Genomic DNA, 20,016 nt, shown 5'->3' with positions numbered 1-20,016 from the left:
TTCTGGGATTTTTCCCAGATTTTCCAAGGATTTTCCTCTTTGCAGGGCAGAAATGGTGGTGCCAGAATTCCTGGAGCTTTTCAAGGAAAGAGCCACGGCGCCGTTCTTCGTGTTCCAGGTAAAAATTGGGAAAAAATTCCAAAGATTTGGGAAAAATCAGGAATGAAATCTGGGAAAAATCCACAAAATTGGGGGAAAATGGAAAAAAAAATCTAAATTTTGGTTTAAAAAAATCTGGGAAAAATGCACAAATCTGGTAAAAAATGGGAATAAAGGTGAGGAAAATTCCAAGGAATTCTGAGCTGGAATTTTGGGAATTCTGGGCTGGAATTTTGGGAATTCTGAGCTGGAATTTTGGGAATTCTGGGCTGAAATTTTGGGAATCCTGAGCTGGAATTTTGGGAATTTTGAGCTGGAATTTCAGGAATTCTGAGCTGGAATTTTGGGAATTCTGAGCTGGAATTTTGGGAATTCTTGGCTGGAATTTTGGGAATCCTGAGCTGGAATTTTACTCATTCTGGGCTGGAATTTTGGGAATTGTGAGCTGGAATTTTCTTCATTCTGAGCTGGAATTTTGGGAATTCTGAGCTGGAATTTTGTTCATTCTGAGTTGGAATTTTGGGAATTCTGAGTTGGAATTTTGGGAATTCTGGGCTGGAATTTTGGGAATTCTGAGCTGGAATTTTGGGAATTCTGAGCTGGAATTTTGCTCATTTTGAGCTGGAATTTTGGGGATTCTGAGCTGGAATTTCAGGAATTCTGAGCTGGAATTTGAGTAATTCTGAGCTAAAATTTTGCTCATCCTGAGCTGCAATTCCAGCCCCATTCCAATCCCATGAGGATTTTCCTGCTGCTGTTTTCTGATTTTTTTTCTTGGAATTTTCCCTTTTTTTTCCGCGATTTCTTCCCCAAATCCCCAAATTCCCGAATTTTCCAGAATTCCCAGATTTTTTTGTTGTTTGTGCCAGGTTTTCTGCGTGGCCCTGTGGTGCCTGGATGAGTTCTGGTACTACAGCGTCTTCACCCTCTCCATGCTCGTGGGACCTGGGAATGCTGGGCTGGGATTTTGGGAATTCTGGGCTGGGATTTTGGGAATTCTGGGCTGAAATTTCAGGAATTTTGAGCTGCAATTTTGGTCATTCTGGGCTGGAATTTTGGGAATGCTGGGCTGGGATTTTGGGAATTCTGGGCTGGGATTTTGGGAATTCTGGGCTGGAATTTTGGGAATTCTGAGCTGGAATTTTGGGAATTCTGGTCCCTTTTCCTCTGGAATTTTGGGAATAGTTTCAGTTCCTTTCCTCTGGAATTTTTCAAATTCTAAGCTGGAATTTTTGGGAATTCTGGGCCAGATTGCGACAATTCTGGTCCCTTTTTCCCAGGAATTTCAGGAATTCTGGGTCAGAATTTCAGGAATTCTGAACTTGAATTTTAGAAATTCTGTTCTGGAATTCTGGGAATTCTGTGCTGGAATTTTGGGAATTCTGAGCTGGAATTTTGGGAATCCTGGGCCGGAATTTTGGGAATTCTGGGCTGGGATTTTGGGAATCCTGAGCTGAAATTTTGGGAATTCTGAGCTGCAATTTTGGGGATTCTGATATGGAATTTCAGGAATTCTGAGCTGGAATTTTGGGAATTCTGGGCTGGAATTTTGGTCATTCTGAACTGGAATTTTGCTCATTTTGAGCTGGAATTTCAGGAATTCTGAACTGGAATTTTGGGAATTTTGAGCTGGAATTTTGGGAATTTTGAGCTGGAATTTTGGGAATTGTGAGCTGGAATTTTTGGAATTCTGAGCTGGAATTTTGGGAATTTTGAGCTGGAATTTTGGGAATTCTGAGCTGGAATTTTGGGAATTCTGAGATGGAATTTCAGGAATTCTGAGCTGAAATTTTGGGAATTCTGAACTGGGATTTTGGGAATTCTGGGCTGGGATTTTGGGAATTCTGAGCTGGAATTTTTGGAATTCAGAGCTGGAATTTTGGGGATTCTGAGCTGGAATTTTGGGAATTCTGGGCTGGAATTTTGGGAATTCTGAGCTGGAATTTTGGGAATTCTGAGCTGCAATTTTGTTCATTCTGAGCTGGAATTTTGGGAATTCTGAGCTGGGATTTTGGGAATTCTGGGCTGGGATTTGGGAATTGTGAGCTGGAATTTTGGGAATTCTGGGCTGGGATTTTGGGAATTCTGGGCTGGAATTTCAGGAATTCTGAGCTGGAATTTTGAACCCATTTCATTCCCGTCAGGATTTTCCCGCCGCCGTTTTCTGGTTTTTTTTTTTCCGCGATTTCTTCCCCAAATCCCCAAAATTCCCAAATTTTCCAGAATTCCCAAATTCCTGTGTTGTTTGTGCCAGGTTTTCTGCGTGGCCCTGTGGTGCCTGGATGAGTTCTGGTACTACAGCGTCTTCACCCTCTCCATGCTCGTGGGACCTGGGAATGCTGGGCTGGGATTTTGGGAATTCTGGGCTGGGATTTTGGGAATTCTGGGCTGAAATTTTGGGAATCCTGAGCTGGAATTTTGGGAATTCTGAGCTGGAATTTTGGGAATTCTGTGCTGGAATTTTGGGAATTCTGGGCTGGAATTTTGGTCATTCTTGGCTGGAATTTCAGGAATTCTGAGCTCTAATTTCAGGAATCCTGAGCTGGAATTTTGGGAATTCTGGGCTGGAATTTTGGGAATTCTGAGCTGGAATTTTGGGAATTCTGGGCTGGAATTTTGGGAATTCTGAGCTGGAATTTTGGGAATTCTGAGCTGGAATTTTGGGAATTCTGGGCTGGAATTTTGGGAATTCTGGGATGGAATTTTGGGAATTCTGGGATGGAATTTTGGGAATTCTGGGATGGAATTTTGGGAATTCTGAGCCTGACTTTTGGGAATTCTGAATTGGAATTTCAGGAATTTTGAGGTGAAATTTTGGGAATCCTGAGCTGGAATTTTGGGAATTCTGAGCTGGAATTTTGGGAATTCTGAGCTGGAATTTTGGGAATTCTGAGCTGAAATTTTTCTCATTTTGAGCTGGAATTTTGGGAATTCTGGGCTGGAATTTTTGATATTCTGAGCTGGAATTTTGGTCATTCAGGGCTGGAATTTCAGGAATTCTGAGCTGGAATTTTGGGAATTCTGGGCTGGGATTTTGGGAATTCTGGGCTGGAATTTTGGGAATTCTGGGCTGGAATTTTGGGAATTCTGAGCTGGAATTTTGGGAATCCTGAGCTGAAATTTTGCTCATTTTGAGCTGGAATTTTGGGAATTCTGGGCTGGAATTTTGGGAATTCTGGGCTGGAATTTTGGGAATTCTGAGCTGGAATTTTGGGAATTCTGAGCTGGAATTTTGGTCATTCTGAGCTGGAATTTTGGGAACTCAGAGCTGGGATTTTGGGAATTCTGAGCTGGAATTTTGAGAATTCTGGGCTGGAATTTTGGGAATTCTGACCTGGAATTTTGGGAATTCTGAGCTGCAATTTTGGGAATTCTGGGCTGGAATTTTGGGAATTCTGAGCTGGAATTTTGGTCATTCTTGGCTGGAATTTCAGGAATTCTGAGCTCTAATTTCAGGAATCCTGAGCTGGAATTTTGGGAATTCTGAGCTGCAATTTTGGGAATTCTGAGCTGGGATTTCAGGAATTCTGAGCTGGAATTTTGGGAATCCTGGGCTGGAATTTTGGGAATTCTGAGCTGGAATTTTGGGAATCCTGAGCTGCAATTTTGGGAATTCTGAGCTGGAATTTTGGGAATCCTGAGCTGGGATTTTGGGAATTCTGGGCTGGAATTTTGGGAATTCTGAGCTGGAATTTTGGGAATTCTGAGCTGGAATTTTGGGAATTCTGGGCTGGGATTTTGGGAATTCTGAGCTGGAATTTTGGGAATTCTGGGCTGGAATTTCAGGAATTCTGGGCTGGGATTTTGGGAATTCTGAGCTGGAATTTTGGGAATTCTGAGCTGGAATTTTGGGAATTCTGGGCTGGAATTTTGGGAATTCTGAGCTGGAATTTTGGGAATCCTGAGCTGGAATTTTGGGAATCCTGAGCTGGAATTTTGGGAATTCTGGGCTGGAATTTTGGGAATTCTGAGCTGGAATTTTGGGAATTCTGAGATGGAATTTCAGGAATTCTGAGCTGAAATTTTGGGAATTCTGAGCTGGAATTTTGGGAATTCTGAGCTGGGATTTTGGGAATTCTGGGCTGGGATTTTGGGAATTCTGAGCTGGAATTTTTGGAATTCAGAGCTGGAATTTTGGGGATTCTGAGCTGGAATTTTGGGAATTCTGAGCTGGAATTTTGGGAATTCAGAGCTGGAATTTTGGGAATTCTGGGCTGGAATTTTGGTCATTCTGGGCTGGAATTTTGGGAATTCTGAGCTGGATTTTTGGGAATTCTGAGCTGGAATTTTGGGAATTCTGAGCTGGAATTTCAGGAATTCTGAGCTGGAATTTTGGTCACTCTGAGCTGGAATTTTGGGAATCCTGAGCTGGAATTGTGGGAATTCTGAGTTGGAATTTTGGGAATTCTGAGCTGGAATTTTGGGGATTCTGAGCTGGAATTTTGGGGATTCTGAGCTGGAATTTTGGGAAATCTGAATTGGAATTTTGGGAATTCTGAGTTGGAATTTTGGGAACTCAGAGCTGGAATTTTGGTCATTCTGAGCTGGAATTTTGTTCATTCTGTGCTGGAATTTTGGGAATCCTGAGCTGGAATTTTGAGCCCATTTCATTCCCGTCAGGATTTTCCCGCCGCCGTTTTCCGGTTTTTTTTTCGCGATTTGTTCCCCAAATCCCCAAATCCCAGAATTTCCAGAATTCCCAAAATTCCAGAATTCCCAAATTTTTTTGTTGTTTGTGCCAGGTTTTCTGCGTGGCCCTGTGGTGCCTGGATGAGTTCTGGTACTACAGCGTCTTCACCCTCTCCATGCTCGTGGGGTCTGGGAATGCTGGGCTGGGATTTTGGGAATTCTGAGCTGGGATTTTGGTCACTCTGAGCCGGAATTTTGGGAATTCTGAGTTGAAATTTTGGGAATTCTGAGCTGGAATTTTGCTCATTTTGGGCTGGAATTTTGGTCACTCAGAGCTGGAATTTTGGGAATTCTGGGCTGGGATTTTGGGAATACTGAGCTGGAATTTTGGGAATTCTGAGCTGGAATTTTGGGAATTCTGAGCTGGAATTTTGCTCATTTTGGGCTGGAATTTTGGTCACTCAGAGCTGGAATTTTGGGAATTCTGAGCTGGAATTTTGGGAATTCTGAGCTGGAATTTTGGGAATTCTGAGCTGGAATTTTGGGAATTCTGGGCTGGGATTTTGGGAATTCTGAGCTGGAATTTTGGGAATTCTGAGCTGGAATTTTGGGAATTCTGAGCTGGAATTTTGCTCATTTTGGGCTGGAATTTTGGTCACTCAGAGCTGGAATTTTGGGAATTCTGAGCTGGAATTTTGGGAATCCTGAGCTGCAATTCCAGGCCCATTCCAATCCCATCAGGATTTTCCTGCTGCCGTTTTCTGATTTTTTTTCTTGGAATTTTCCCTTTTTTGCCGCGATCTCTTCCCCAAATCCCCAAAATTCCCGAATTTTCCAGAATTCCCAAATTTTTTTGTTGTTATTCCCAGGTTTTCTGCGTGGCCCTGTGGTGCCTGGATGAGTTCTGGTACTACAGCGTCTTCACCCTCTCCATGCTCGTGGCCTTCGAGGCCTCCCTGGTGCAGCAGCAGCTGCGCAACCTCTCGGAAATCCGCAAGATGGGCAACAAACCCTTCATGATCCAGGTAAAAAATCAACATTTTTGGACAATTTTATGAATTTTTGGGATCATCTGGTTCCAAATTTGGGGTTTTGTGGTTTTTTTCCCGGTGGTTTTAGGAAAAAAATTGGATTTTTTGGGGTTTTTTTTGTGATTTTTAATTTTTTTTTCGTGATTTTTTTGCCGGTTTTTGTTCCGAAATTTGGGATTTTTTTGGTGGGTTTTGGGTTTTTATATTTTTCCAATTTTTTTTTTATTTTTATGGGATTTTCTTTGTTGATTTTATCTCAAAATTTGGATTTTTTTGGGTTTTTTTTGTCATTTTCCCAGATTAATTTTATCTCAAAATTTAAATTTTATTTTACTTTTTTCCTCCTTTTCTCATTATTTTCTCTCTGATTTTACCCCAAAATTTGGATTTTTTAGGGTTTTTTTTGGGTCCCTTTTCCCACATTGATTTTATCCCAAAATTTGGGATTTTTTTGGGTTTTTTTTGTGCTTTTTTCCACTGATTTTATCCCAAAATTTGGAATTTTGGGGGGTTTTTTTTGGTCATTTTCCCTCTGATTTTATCCCAAAATTTGGGTTTTTTGGGTGTTTTTTTGTCCCTTTTTCCACATTGATTTTATCCCAAAATTTGGCATTTTTTGGGGTTTTTTTTGTAATTTTCCTTCTGATTTTATCCCAAAATTTAGAATTATTTTGTATTTTTTTTGTGCTTTTTCCCATTGATTTTATCCCAAAATTTGAATTATTTTGGATTTTTTTTGTCATTTTCCCACCGATTTTATCCCAAAATTTGGGATTTTTTTGGATTTTTTTTGTCATTTTTCCACATTGATTTTACCCCAAAATTTGAATTTTTTTTTATTTTTTTTGTCGTTTTCCCACCGATTTTATCCGAAATTTTGATTTTTTTACCTTTTTTTTCTCTCTTTTCTCATCATTTTCTCACCAATTTTATCCCAAAATTTGGAATTTTTTTTTGCTTTTTTTGTCCCTTTCCCATCATTTTTCCCACTGATTTTATCCCAAAATTTGGATTTTTTGGGGTTTTTTTGTCCCTCTTTCACATTGATTTCATCTCAAAATTTGAATTTTTTTTGCTTTTTTTGTCCCTTTTCTCCTCATTTTCCCACTGATTTTATCTCAAAATTTGGATTTTTTTGGTTTTTTTTTTTGTCATTTTCCCACATTAATTTTATCCCAAAATTTAAATTTTATTTTACTTTTTTCCTCCTTTTCCCATCATTTCCACATTGATTTTATCCCAAAATTTGGGATTTTTTTGGGTTTTTTTTTGTCATTTTCCTTCTGATTTTATCTCAAAATTTGGAATTATTTTGCTTTTTTTTTGTGCTTTTTCCCACTGATTTTATCCCAAAATTTGAATTTTTTAGGGCTTTTTTTTGGTCATTTTTCCTCTGATTTTATCCCAAAATTTGGAATTATTTTGTATTTTTTTTGTGCTTTTTCCCATTGATTGTATCCCAAAATTTGGGATTTTTTGGGGTTTTTTTTCGTCATTTTCCCACTGATTTTATCCCAAAATTTAGAATTATTTTGTAATTTTTTTTGTGCTCTTTCCCACTGATTTTATCCCAAAATTTGAATTTTTTTTGGACTTTTTTCCCTCTTTTTCTCATCATTTTTCCCACTGATTTTATCCCAAAATTTGAAATTTTTTTGCTTTTTTTGTCCCTTTTCTCCTCATTTTCCCACCAATTTTATCCCAGAATTTGGATTTTTTGAGGCTTTTTTGTCCCTTTTTCCACATTGATTTTATCCCAAAATTTGAATTTTTTTTTATTTTTTTTGTCATTTTCCTGCTGATTTTATTGCAAAATTTGAAATTATTTTGTATTTTTTTTGTGCTTTTTCCCACTGATTTTATCCCAAAATTTGAATTTTTTTTGGACTTTTTTCCCTCTTTTTCTCATCATTTTTCCCTCTGATTTTATCCCAAAATTTGGATTTTTTGAGGATTTTTTGTCCCTCTTTCACATTGATTTTATCCCAAAATTTGAATTATTTTGGATTTTTTTCTCTCCCTTTTTTCATCATTTTCCCACCAATTTTATCCCAAATTTTGAATTTTTTTTTTGGCTTTTTTTCCCCCTTTTTTCCTCATTTTCCCATTGATTTTACCCCAAAATTTGAATTTTTTTTTATTTTTTTTTGTCATTTTCCCACCGATTTTATCCCAAAATTTGAATTTTTTAGGGCTTTTTTTTGGTCATTTTTTCTCTGATTTTATCCCAAAATTTGGATTTTTTTGAGGATTTTTTGTCCCTCTTTCACACTGATTTTATCTCAAAATTTGGATTTTTTTTACTTTTTTCTCTCCCTTTTCCCATCATTTCCACTTTGATTTTATCCCAAAATTTGAAATTTTTTTTGGGTTTTTTTCCCTCTTTTCTCATCATTTTCCCACTGATTTTATCCCAAAATTTGTGATTTTTTTGATCGCTTTTTCCACTGATTTTATCCCAAAATTTGGATTTTTTTTGGCTTTTTTTCCTCCCTTTTCTCATCATTTTCCTGGTGATTTTACCCCAAAATTTGAAATTTTTTTGATTTTTTTGGTCATTTTCCCACATTGATTTGATCCCAAAATTTGAATTTTTTTTGGACTTTTTCCCCTCCTTTTTTCCTCATTTTCCCACTGATTTTATCCCAAAATTTGAATTTTTTTGGGTTTTTTTTTTGTCATTTTCCCACATTGATTTTATCCCAAAATTTGAATTTTTTTTTGTTTTTTTTGTCATTTTCCTTCTGATTTTATTGCAAAATTTGAAATTATTTTGTATTTTTTTGTGCTTTTTCCCACTGGTTTTATCTCAAAATTTGGGTTTTTTTTGCTTTTTTTTCCTCCCTTTTCTCCTCATTTTCCTGCTGGTTTTATCCCAAAATTTGAATTTTTTGGGTATTTTTGGTCCCTTTTTCCACATTGATTTTACCCCAAAATTTGAATTTTTTTTGATTTTTTTTTTTCATTTTCCTACATTGATTTTATCCCAAAATTTGGGATTTTTTGGGGGTTTTTTTGTCATTTTCCCACATTGATTTGATCCCAAAATTTGAATTATTTTGGATTTTTTTTGTCATTTTGCTTCTGATTTTATCCCAAAATTTGGAATTATTTTTTATTTTTTTTGTGCTTTTTCCCATTGATTTTACCCCAAAATTTGAATTTTTTTGTATTTTTTTTGTCATTTTCCTACTGATTTTACCCCAAAATTTGGATTTTTTTGGCTTTTCTCTCCCTTTTCTCATCATTTTCCCACCAATTTTATCCCAAAATTTGAATTTTTTTTTTACTTTTTTTCCCCCCTTTTCTCCTCATTTTCTCTCTGATTTTACCCCAAAATTTGAAATTTTTTTTATTTTTTTGGTCATTTTCCCACATTGATTTGATCCCAAAATTTGAATTTTTTAGGGCTTTTTTTTGTCATTTTCCTTCTGATTTTATCCCAAAATTTTGAATTTTTTGGGGTTTTTTTGTTATTTTCCCACATTGATTTGATCCCAAAATTTGGGTTTTTTTGATTTTTTTTTCATTTTCCCACCAATTTTATCCCAAAATTTGAATTTTTTTTAATTTTTTTTTCTCATTTTCCCACCGATTTTATCCCAAATTTTGGAATTTTTTTTACTTTTTTTTTCCCTTTTCCACTAAAAATTGTGAATTTTAACCTTGGGTTGTTCTTTGTCCTTTTCCTGTTGATTTCCACCCCAAATTTGGGAATTTTGGAATTTCAGGTGTACAGGAACCGGAAGTGGCGGCCGATCCCCAGCGATGAAATCGTGCCCGGGGACGTCGTTTCCATCGGTGAAAAACGGGAAAAACTCCCAAAAAATGGGAATTTTGGGGGGAAAAACCAAAATTAGGAATGTTTATGGAAAAGTGACATAAAAATGGGAATTTTCACTTAAAAAATGGGAATTTCTGTGGAAAAAATGGGAATTTTTGTGTAAAAAATGGGCTAAAAATGGGAATTTTTAGTAAAAAAATGGAGTAAAAATGGGAATTTTCATGGAGAATTTACTTTAAAATTAAAATTTTCATTTTAAAAATGGGAATTTTAATTAAAAATGGATTAAAAATGGGAATTTCTGTGGAAAAATGGGAATTTTCATTTTAAAAATGGGTTAAAAATGGGAATTTTCATTTAAAAATGGGAATTTCTGTGTAAAAAATGGGTTAAAAATGGGAATTTTTAGTAAAAAAATGGGTTAAAAATGGGAATTTTTATTTAAAAATGGGAATTTTGGGGGAAAAAAACCAAAATTGGGAGTGTTTGGGGAAAAGTGACATAAAAATGGGAATTTTCATTTTAAAAATGGGAATTTCTGTGTAAAAAATGGGAATTTTTGGTTAAAAAATGGGCTAAAAATGGGCTAAAAAAGAGGATTTTAATTTAAAAAATAGATTAAAAATGGGAATTTTTATTTAAAAATGGGAATTTTGGGGGGAAAAAACCCAAAATTGGGAGTGTTTGGGGAAAAGTGTCATAAAAATGGGAATTTTCATTTAAAAAATGGGTTAAAAATGGGAATTTCTGTGGAAAAAATGGGAATTTTCATTAAAAAAATGGGTTAAAAATGGGAATTTTCATTAAAAAATGGGTTAAAAATGGGAATTTTTATTTAAAAATGGGAATTTTGGGGGGAAAAAAACCAAAATTGGGAGTGTTTGGGGAAAAGTGACATAAAAATGGGAATTTTTGTTTAAAAATGGGAATTTCTGTGGAAAAAATGGGAATTTTTGTGTAAAAAATGGGTTAAAAATGGGAATTTTCATTTAAAAAATGGGTTAAAAATGGGAATTTTTAGTAAAAAAATGGGTTAAAAATGGGAATTTTCATTTTAAAAATTAGAGTTTTCATTTAAAAAATGTGAATTTGGGGGGAAAAAAACCAAAATTGGGAGTGTTTGGGGAAAAGTGGCATAAAAATGGGAATTTTTGTTTAAAAAATGGGCTAAAAAAGAGAATTTTCATTTAAAAAATGGGCTAAACATGGGAATTTTCATTTAAAAAATGGGAATTTTTGTTTAAAAAATAGACTAAAAATGGGAATTTCTGTGGAAAAAATTGGAATTTTCGTTTAAAAAATGGGCTAAAAATTGGAATTTTTATTAAAAATGGGTTGAAAATGAGAATTTTCATTTAAAAAATGGGTTTAAAATGAGAATTTTCATTTAAAAAATGGGAATATTCATTTAAGAAATGGGTTAAAAATGGGAATTTTCATCTAAAAAATGGGAATTTTGGGGGGAAAAAACCAAAATTGGGAGTGTTTGGGGAAAAGTGACATAAAAATGGGAATTTTCATTTAAAAATGGGAATTTTTGTTTAAAAAATGGGTTAAAAATGGGAATTTTCATTTAAAAATGGGAATTTTCTTTTAAAAAATGGGTTAAAAATGGGAATTTTTATTTAAAAATGGGAATTTCTGTGTAAAAAATGGGAATTTTTGTTTAAAAAATGGGGTAAAAATGGGAATTTTTAGCAAAAAAATGGCTCAAAAATGGGAATTTTCATGGAGAATTTCCTTTAAAATTGGATTTTTTATGGAAAATTTCCTTTAAAATGGGGATTTTTATTTTAAAAATGGGCTAAAATTGGGAATTTTCATTAAAAATGGGTTAAAAATGGGAATTTCTCTGTTAAAAATGGGCTAAAAATTGGAATTTTTATTTTAAAAATGGGTTAAAAATGGGAATTTTAATTTGAAAAATGGGCTAAAAATGGGAATTTTTATTTAAAATGGGTTGAAAATGGGAATTTTCATTAATAAAATGAGTTAAAAATGGGAATTTTCATTTAAAAATGGGAATTTTTGTTTAAAAAATGGGTTAAAAATGGGAATTTTTAGTAAAAATATGGGCTAAAAAAGAGAATTTTCATGTAAAAAATTACAGTTTTCATTTAAAAATGGGAATTTTGGGGGGAAATAAACCAAAATTGGGAGTGTTTGGGGAAAAGTGACATAAAAATGGGAATTTCTGTGGAAAAAATGGGATTTTTTGTTTAAAAAATGGGTTAAAAATGGGAATTTTTAGTAAAAAAATGGGTTAAAAATGGGAATTTTCATGGAGAATTTCCTTTAAAATTGGATTTTTTAATGGAAAATTTCCTTTAAAATGGGAATTTTCATTTAAAAATGGGCTAAAAAATGGGAATTATAATTTGAAATATGGGTTAAAAGTGGAATTTCTGTAGAAAAATTGGGAATTTTCATTTTAAAATTGGGTTAAAAATGGGAATTTTCATTTAAAAATGGGAATTTTAATTTAAAAAATGGGTTAAAAATGGGAATTTTTAGTAAAAATATGGGCTAAAAAAGAGAATTTTCATTTAAAAAATTATAGTTTTCATTTAAAAAATGGGAATTTTGGGGGGAAAAAAACAAAATTGGGAGTGTTTGGGGAAAAGTGACATAAAAATGGGAATTTTCATTTTAAAAATGGGAATTTTTGTTTAAAAAATGGGTTAAAAATTGGAATTTTTAGCAAAAAAATGGGTTAAAAATGGGAATTTTCATTTTAAAAATGGGAATTTTGGGGGGGGAAAAACCAAAATTGGGAATGTTTGGGGAAAAGTGACATAAAAATGGGAATTTCTGTGGAAAAAATGGGAATTTTTATTTAAAAATGGGAATTTTCATTTAAAAAATGGGTTAAAAATGAGAATTTTTAGTAAAAAAATGGGCTAAAAATTGGAATTTTCATTTAAAAAATAGTTTAAAAATGGGAATTTTTATTTAAAAATGGGAATTTTGGGGGAAAAAACCAAAATTGGGAGTGTTTGGGGAAAAGTGACATAAAAATGGGAATTTTCATTTTAAAAATGGGAATTTCTGTGGAAAAAATGGGAATTTTTGTTTAAAAAATGGGTTTAAAATGGGAATTTTTAGTAAAAAAATGGGCTAAAAATGGGAATTTTTATGGAGATTTTCCTTTAAAATTGGATTTTTTAATGGAAAATTTTCTTTTAAATGGGAATTTTTATTTTAAAAATGAGCTAAAAATGGGAATTTTCATTAAAAATGGGTTAAAAATGGGAATTTTCATTTAAAAAATGGGTTAAAAATGGGAATTTCTGTAGAAAAAATGGCCTAAAAATGGGAATTTTCATGGAAAATTTCCTTTAAAATTGGATTTTTTAATGGAAAATTTTCTTTTAAATGGGAATTTTTATTTTAAAAATGAGTTAAAAATGGGAATTTTTATTTAAAAATGGGAATTTTCTTTTTAAAAGCGGCCTAGAAATGGGAATTTTCATTTAAAAATGGGCTAGAGATTGAAATTTTAATTTGAAAAATGGGTTAAAAATGGGAATTTCTGTGGAAAATATGAGAATTTTCATTTGAAAAATGGGCTAAAAATTGAAATTTTCATTTGAAAAATGGGTTAAAAATGGGAATTTTTATTTAAAAAATGGGTTAAAAATGGGAATTTTTATTTAAAATGGGAATTTCTGTGTTAAAAACGACCTAAAATGGGAATTTCTGTAGAAAAAATGGCCTAAAAATGGGAATTTTCATGGAAAATTTCCTTTAAAATTGGATTTTTAATGGGAAATTTCCTTTAAAAAAAGGGAAAATGGATTTTTTTGCTCTGGGAATTTGGGGAATTTTGGGATTTATGGGAATTTTGGATTTTTCCCCCCCAGGTCGCTCCCCCCAGGAGAATCTGGTGCCCTGTGATCTGCTCCTGCTGCGCGGGCGCTGCGTGGTGGACGAGGCGATGCTGACCGGAGAGTCCGTGCCGCAGATGAAGGTGGGGGGAATAAATGGGGAAATAAAGGGGAAAATGGGGGATAAATGGGGAAAAATTGGGGAAAACGGGGCAAAAAATGGGGAAAAGAAATGGGGAGAAATGGGGAAAAAATGGGATAAATGGGGGAAAAATGGGAGAAAAATTGGGGAAAATGGGGAAAAAATGGGGAAAAATAAATGGGGAGAAATGGGGAAAAATTGGGGGAAAATTGGGGGAAAAATGGGGAAAAAAGGGAGAATTGGAGGAAAAATTTGGGAAAAAATTGGGGAGAAATTGGGGGAAAAATGGGGAAAAATTGGGATAAATGGGGGGAAAAAATGGAAGAATTGGAGGAAAAAATGGGGAAAAAATTGGGGAAAATGGGGAAAAAATGGGGAAAACGGGGCAAAAAATGGGGAAAAGAAATGGGGAAAAATGGGGAATAAATTGGGGAGAATGGGGGAAAAATGGGGAAAAATAAATGGGGAGAAATGGGGAAAAAATGGGATAAATGGGGGAAAAATGGGAGAAAAATTGGGGAAAAAATGGAAAAAATAAATGGGGAAAAATGGGGGAAAATTGGGATAAATGGGGAAAAAATTGGGAGAAATGGGGGAAAAATGGGAGAAAAATTGAGGATAAATGGGGGAAAATTGGGGAAAAGTTGGAAGAATTGGAGGAAAAAACGGGGGAAAATTTGGCAAAAGTGGGCAAAAAATGGGGAAAATTGGGGAAAAATAAATTGGGAAAAATGGGGAAAAACTGGGAGAAATGGGGGAAAAATTGGGGGAAAAAGGAAGAATTGGTGGAAAAAATTGGGAAAAAGTTGGGGGAAAATTGGGGCAAAAAATGGGGAAATTGGGGAAAAAATAAATTGGTAAAAATGGGGAAAAATTGGGGAAAAATTGGAAGAATTGGAGGAAAAAATGGGAAAAATTATGGGAAAAATGAGGAAAAAATGGAGGGGAAATGGGGAAAGAAGAGGAAAAATTGGGGGAGGAAAAATGGGAAAATTGGGTGAGGAAAATGGGAAAAATCAGGAGGAAAAATGGGGAAAAATTGGTCGAGAACAGCGAAAAATTGGGGAAAAAATCAGGAAAAATTGAGAAAAAAAAGGGAAAAAAATTGGAAAAATTAGGAAAAAAATGGGAAAAGGGGGGAAAGTGGGAATTGTGATGGGAATTGAATCTTTTCCTCCCCCAGGAGCCCGTGGAGGGGCTGAGCCCCGAGCGGCAGCTGCAGCTGAGCGAGGACGGGCGGCTCCACGTCCTGTTCGGGGGCACTCGAGTGGTTCAGCACATCCCCCCCCAGAGAGCTTCTGCAGGGCTCAGACGTGAGATGGGACCTTAAAATCATTAATTCCCACCTTGGAATTCCCAAAAATCCTGGATTTCCATCCTTGGGATTCCCAAAAATCCTGAATTTACAGCTCAAAAATCCCAAATTCCCATCTAAAAATCCCCACTGGGACACCCCCCCCAGAGAGCGTCTGCGGGGCTCAGGCGTGAGATGGGACCCCAAAATCATTAATTCCCACCTTGGAATTCCCAAAAATCCTGAATTCTCATCCTTGGGATTCCCAAAAATCCTGAATTTACAGCTCAAAAATTCCAAATTCCCATCCTAAAATCCCCACTGGGACATCCCCTCCCCAGAGAGCGTCAGCGGGGCTCAGACGTGAGATGGGACCCCAAAATTCTGAATTTCCATCCTGGGATCCTCAAAATCCCAAATTCCCACCCTGGGATCCCCAAAAATCTTCAATTCCCACCTTGGAATTCTCAAAATCCCACCCTGAAATCCCAAAAATCCCAAATTCCCATCCTGGAATTCCCAAAATCCTGAATTCTCACCTTGGAATTCCCAAAAATCCTGAATTCCCATCCTGGAATTCCCAAAAATCCCACCCTGGAATCCCAAAAATCCCAAATTCCCACTCCTGGAATTCCCAAAAATCCTGAATTTCCACCCTGGGATCCCCAAAAATCCTCAATTCCCTCCTTGGAATTCTCAAAATCCTACCCTGAAATCCCAAAAATCCGAAATTCCCATCCTGGGATCCCCAAAATCCCAAATTTACAGCCCAAAAATCCCAAATTCCCATCCTGAAATCCCAAAAAATCCCAAATTCCCACCTTGGGATTCCCAAAATCCCACCCTGGAATCCCCAAAATCCCAAATTCCCACTCCTGGGATCCCAAAAAATCCTGAATTCCCATCCTGGAATTCCCAAAAATCCCAAATTCCCATCCTGGAATTCCCAAAAATCCCAAATTCCCACCTTGGGATTCCCAAAATCCCACCCTGGGATCCCAAAAATCCCAAATTTCCACCCTGAAATTCCCAAATTCCCATTCCCAAATCCCAGATTCCCACCCCAAAATTCCCTGGAATTTCAAGCACCAAATTCTTGGAATTATTTGGGATTTCTTGGGATTTTTTCCTGGAATATTCCTGGAATTCCCTTGGGATTTTCTCAGGATGTCCTGGAATTTTTCTTGGAATTCCTCAGGGATTTCTTGGGATAATTCCTGGAATATTCCTGGGATTTCCTGGGATAATTCCTGGAATTCTCTTGGAATTTTTTCAGGATTTTTGGGGATTTTTCCTGGAATTTTTTTGGGATTTCTTGGGATAATTTCTGGAATATTCCTGGAATTCCCTTGGAATTTTTTCAGGTTTTCCTGGAATATTTTCTCGAATTCCTCAGGGATTTCTTGGGATAATTCCTGAAATATTTCCTGGAATTCTTTTGGGATTTTCTCAGGATGTCCTGGAATTTTTCTTGGAATTCCTCAGGGATTTCTTGGGATAATTCCTGGAATATTCCTGGGATTTCCTGGGATAATTCCTGGAATTCTCTTGGAATTTTCTCAGGATTTTTGGGGGTTTTTCCTGGAATTCTTTTGGGATTTCCTGGGATTTTTCCTGGAATTCCCTTGGGATTTCTTGGGATAATCCCAGAAAATCCCAAGAGTATTTCAGGAATAATTCCTGGAATTCCCTTGGAATTTTCTCAGGATTTCTTGGGATTTTTCCTGGGATTTTCTTGGAGTTTTCTCAAGATGTCCTGGAATATTTTCTGGAATTCCTGTGGGATTTCCTGGGATCTTTCCTGGAATTCCCTCAGGATTTCTTGGGATAATTTCTGGAATATTCCTGGAATTCTTTTGGGATTTCTTGGGATAATTTCTGGAATATTTCCTGGAATTCCTTTGGGATTTCCGGGGATAATTCCTGGAATTCCCTTGGGATTTTCTCAGGATTTCCTGGGATTTTTCCTGGAATTCCTTTGGGATTTCTTGGGATAATTCCTGAAATATTCCTGGAATTCCTTTGGGATTTTCTCAGGATTTCCTGGAATATTTTCTGGAATTCCTCAGGGATTTCTTGGGATAATTCCTAGAATATTCCTGGAATTCCTTTGGGATTTCCTGGGAGTTTTCCTGGAATTCTCTCAGGGATTTTTTGGGATAATTTCTGGAGTACTCTTCGAATTCCTCAGGGATTTCTTGGGATAATTCCTGGAATTCCCTTGGGATTTTGTCAGGATATCCTGGATTTTTCTGGAATTCCTTTGGGATTTCCTGGGATAATTCCTGGAATTCCCTTGGGGTTTTCTCAGGATTTCCTAGGATTTGTCCTGGAATTATTTGGGATTTTTTGGGATAATTCCTAGAATATTCCTGGAATTCCTTTGGGATTTTCTGGGATTTTTCCTGGAATTTTCTCAGGATTTTTTGGGATAATTCCTGGAATTTTTCCTGGAATTCCTTTGGGATTTAGTGGAATATTTCCTGGAATTCCCTCAGGATTCCTTGGAATAATTCCTGAAATATTTCCTGGAATTCCCTTGGGATTTTCTCAGGATGTCCTGGAATATTCCTGGAATCCCTCAGGGATTTCTTGGGATAATTTCTGGAATATTCCTGGGATTTCTTGGGATAATTCCTGGAATTTTCTCAGAATTTTCTGAGGATTTCTGGGGATTTTTCCTGGAATTATTTGTGATTTCTTGGGATAATTCCTGGAATATTCCTGGAATTCCTCAGGGATTTCCTGGGATATTTTCTGGAATTCCTTTGGGATAATTCCTGGAATATTCCTGGAATTCCTCAGGGATTTCCTGGAATATTTCCTGAAATTCCTCAGGGATTTTTTGGGATATTTCCCAGCTAAATTCCCAATTTTTCTCCTCCATTCCCCCCCAGCCGTGGATAACGGGTGCTTGGCCTTCGCCCTCCGCACCGGATTCAACACCTCCCAGGTGAGCCTGGAATTCCCAAAATTCCCAAAATTCCCAAATTCCTGGGAATGGGCTGGGGCAGGGAGGGCAAAGGGAAGAATTCCAAGAGTTGGGAAAAAAAATCCAAATTTTCCTGGAGTTGGAATTTGTGTTTTCCTGGATTTATTGGGATTTTTCTGGAATTTTCTGGGATTTTTTTCTGGAATTTTCCTGGAATTCCCTGGGTTTTTTTTTAATTTTTCATGGAATTCCCCGGGATTTTTTTCTGGAATTCCCTGAGAATTTTTCTGGAATTTTCCTGGAATTCCCTGGGATTTTTTTTTAATTTTTCATGGAATTCCCTGGGATTTTTTTCTGGAGTTTCCCTGGAATTCTCTGGGATTTTCTCTGGAATTCTCTGGAATTTTCTTGGAATTCCCTGGGATTTTTTTCTGGATTTTTCCTGGAATTCCCTGGTATTTTTATGGAATTTTCTGGGATTTTTTTTCCTGGAATTTTTCTGGAATTCCCTGGTATTTTTCTGGACTTTTTCCTGGAATTCCCTGGGACTTTTCTGGAATTTTCTGGGATTTTTTCCTGGAATTTTCTGGAATTCCTTGGATTTTTTTCTGGAATTTTTCCTGGAATTCCCTGGGATTTTTCTGGAATTTTCCCTGTGGGTTTTTTTTTTTTTAATTTCCTTGGAATTCCCTGTGATTTTTTTCTGGAATTTTCCTGGAATTCTCTGGGATTTTTTTTCTGGAATTTTCCTGGAATTCCCATGGAACTTTCAAGGAATTCCCTGGGATGTTTCTGGAATTTTCCCTGGAATTTTTCCTGCAATTCTTTGGGATTTTCCTGGAATTTTTCTGGAATTCCATGAAATTTTTCTGGAATTTTCTTGGAATTCCTTGGGATTATTTTTTTTTTAATTTTCCTGGAATTCCCATGGAACTTTCAAGGAATTCCCTGGGATGTTTCTGGAATTTTCCCTGGAATTTTTCCTGCAATTCCTCGGGATTTTCCTGCAATTTTTGTGGAATTCCATGAGATTTTTCTGGATTTTTCTGGAATTCCCTGAGAATTTTTCTGGAATTTTCCAGGAATTCCCATGGAACTTTCAAGGATTTCCCTGGGATTTTCTCTGGAATTTTCCTGGAATTTTCTGGGATTTTTTTTCTGGGATTTCCTGGAATTCCCTGGTGTTTTTTCTGGAATTTTCCTGGTATTTTTCTCTGGAATTTTCTGGTACTTTTTTTTCTGGAATTCTCTGGGATTTTTCTGGAAACTTCCTGGAATTTCCTGGGATTTATCTGGAATTTTCCTGTTTTTTTTTTTTTTTCTGGAATTTTCTGGGACTTTTTTCCTGGAATTCCCTGGGATTTTTTTTCTGGAATTTTCCTGGAATTCCCTGGGATTTTTCTGGAATTTTCCTGGTATTTTTCTCTGGAATTTTCTGGGACCTTTTTCTTGGAATTCCCTGGGATTTTTTTTCTGGAATTTTCCTGGAATTCCCTGGGATTTTTCCTGGAATTTTTCTGGAATTCCTTGGAATTTCCATGTAATTTTTTGGGATTTTTTCGTGGAATTTTCTTGGAATTTTTGTGGGATTCCCTGGGATTTTTTCTGGGATTTTCTGGAATTCTTTGGGATTTTTTTCTGGAATTTTCCTGGAATTCCCATGGAACTTTCAAAGAATTCCCTGAGATTTTTCTGGAATTTTCTGGGATTTTTTCCTGGAATTTTCTGGAATTCCCTGAGATTTTTTTCCTGGAATTTTTCCCGGAATTTTTCTGGAATTTCCTTGGTATTTTTTCTGGAATTTTCCTGGAATTTTTTCTGGAATTTTCCTGGAATTCCCTGGGTTGTTTTTTTTTTAGTTGCCTGGGATTTTTCCTGGAATTTTCTGGGATTTTTCTAGAATTTTCCTGGTATTTCCCTGGGATTTTTTTTCTGGGATTCCCTGGAATTCCCTGGGATTTTTTCCTGGATTTTTTCTGGAATTTCCCTGGAATTCCCTGGAATTTTCCTGGTATTTCTCTGGAATGTTCCTGGAATTTTTCTGGCATTCCCTGAGATTTTTTTCTGGAATTTCCTAGAATTCCCTGGAATTTTCCTGTAATTTTTTGGGATTTTTTCCTGGAATTTTTGTGGGATTCCCTGGGATTTTTTCTGGGATTTTTTCTGGAATTCCTTGGAATTTTCATGTAATTTTTTGTGATTTTTTTCGTGGAATTTTCTTGGAATTTTTGTGGGATTCCATGAGATTTTTCTGGAATTTTTCTGGGATTTTCTGGGA

General features: G+C 35.9%; 1 protein-coding gene across 1 annotated transcript in view; it reads left to right on the top strand.

Annotated features, from left to right (window-relative positions):
• Positions 1–20,016, top strand: part of ATP13A1 (ATPase 13A1) — a 62,123-nt gene that overhangs the window by 6,450 nt on the left and 35,657 nt on the right. Inside the window, exons 4-9 of the mRNA XM_033083749.2 lie at positions 46–118; positions 5,598–5,753; positions 9,491–9,560; positions 13,407–13,513; positions 14,696–14,825; positions 17,704–17,759. Of these exons, the coding sequence (XP_032939640.1) occupies positions 46–118; positions 5,598–5,753; positions 9,491–9,560; positions 13,407–13,513; positions 14,696–14,825; positions 17,704–17,759 (592 nt within the window). The remainder of the gene's footprint in view (positions 1–45; positions 119–5,597; positions 5,754–9,490; positions 9,561–13,406; positions 13,514–14,695; positions 14,826–17,703; positions 17,760–20,016) is intronic.

Source organism: Catharus ustulatus, chromosome 33 (assembly GCF_009819885.2).
Source record: "Catharus ustulatus isolate bCatUst1 chromosome 33, bCatUst1.pri.v2, whole genome shotgun sequence".
Lineage (NCBI taxonomy): Eukaryota > Metazoa > Chordata > Aves > Passeriformes > Turdidae > Catharus > Catharus ustulatus.
The sequence above is the reverse complement of the archived record's forward strand: the minus strand, read 5'-3'. Positions and strand labels throughout refer to the sequence as shown.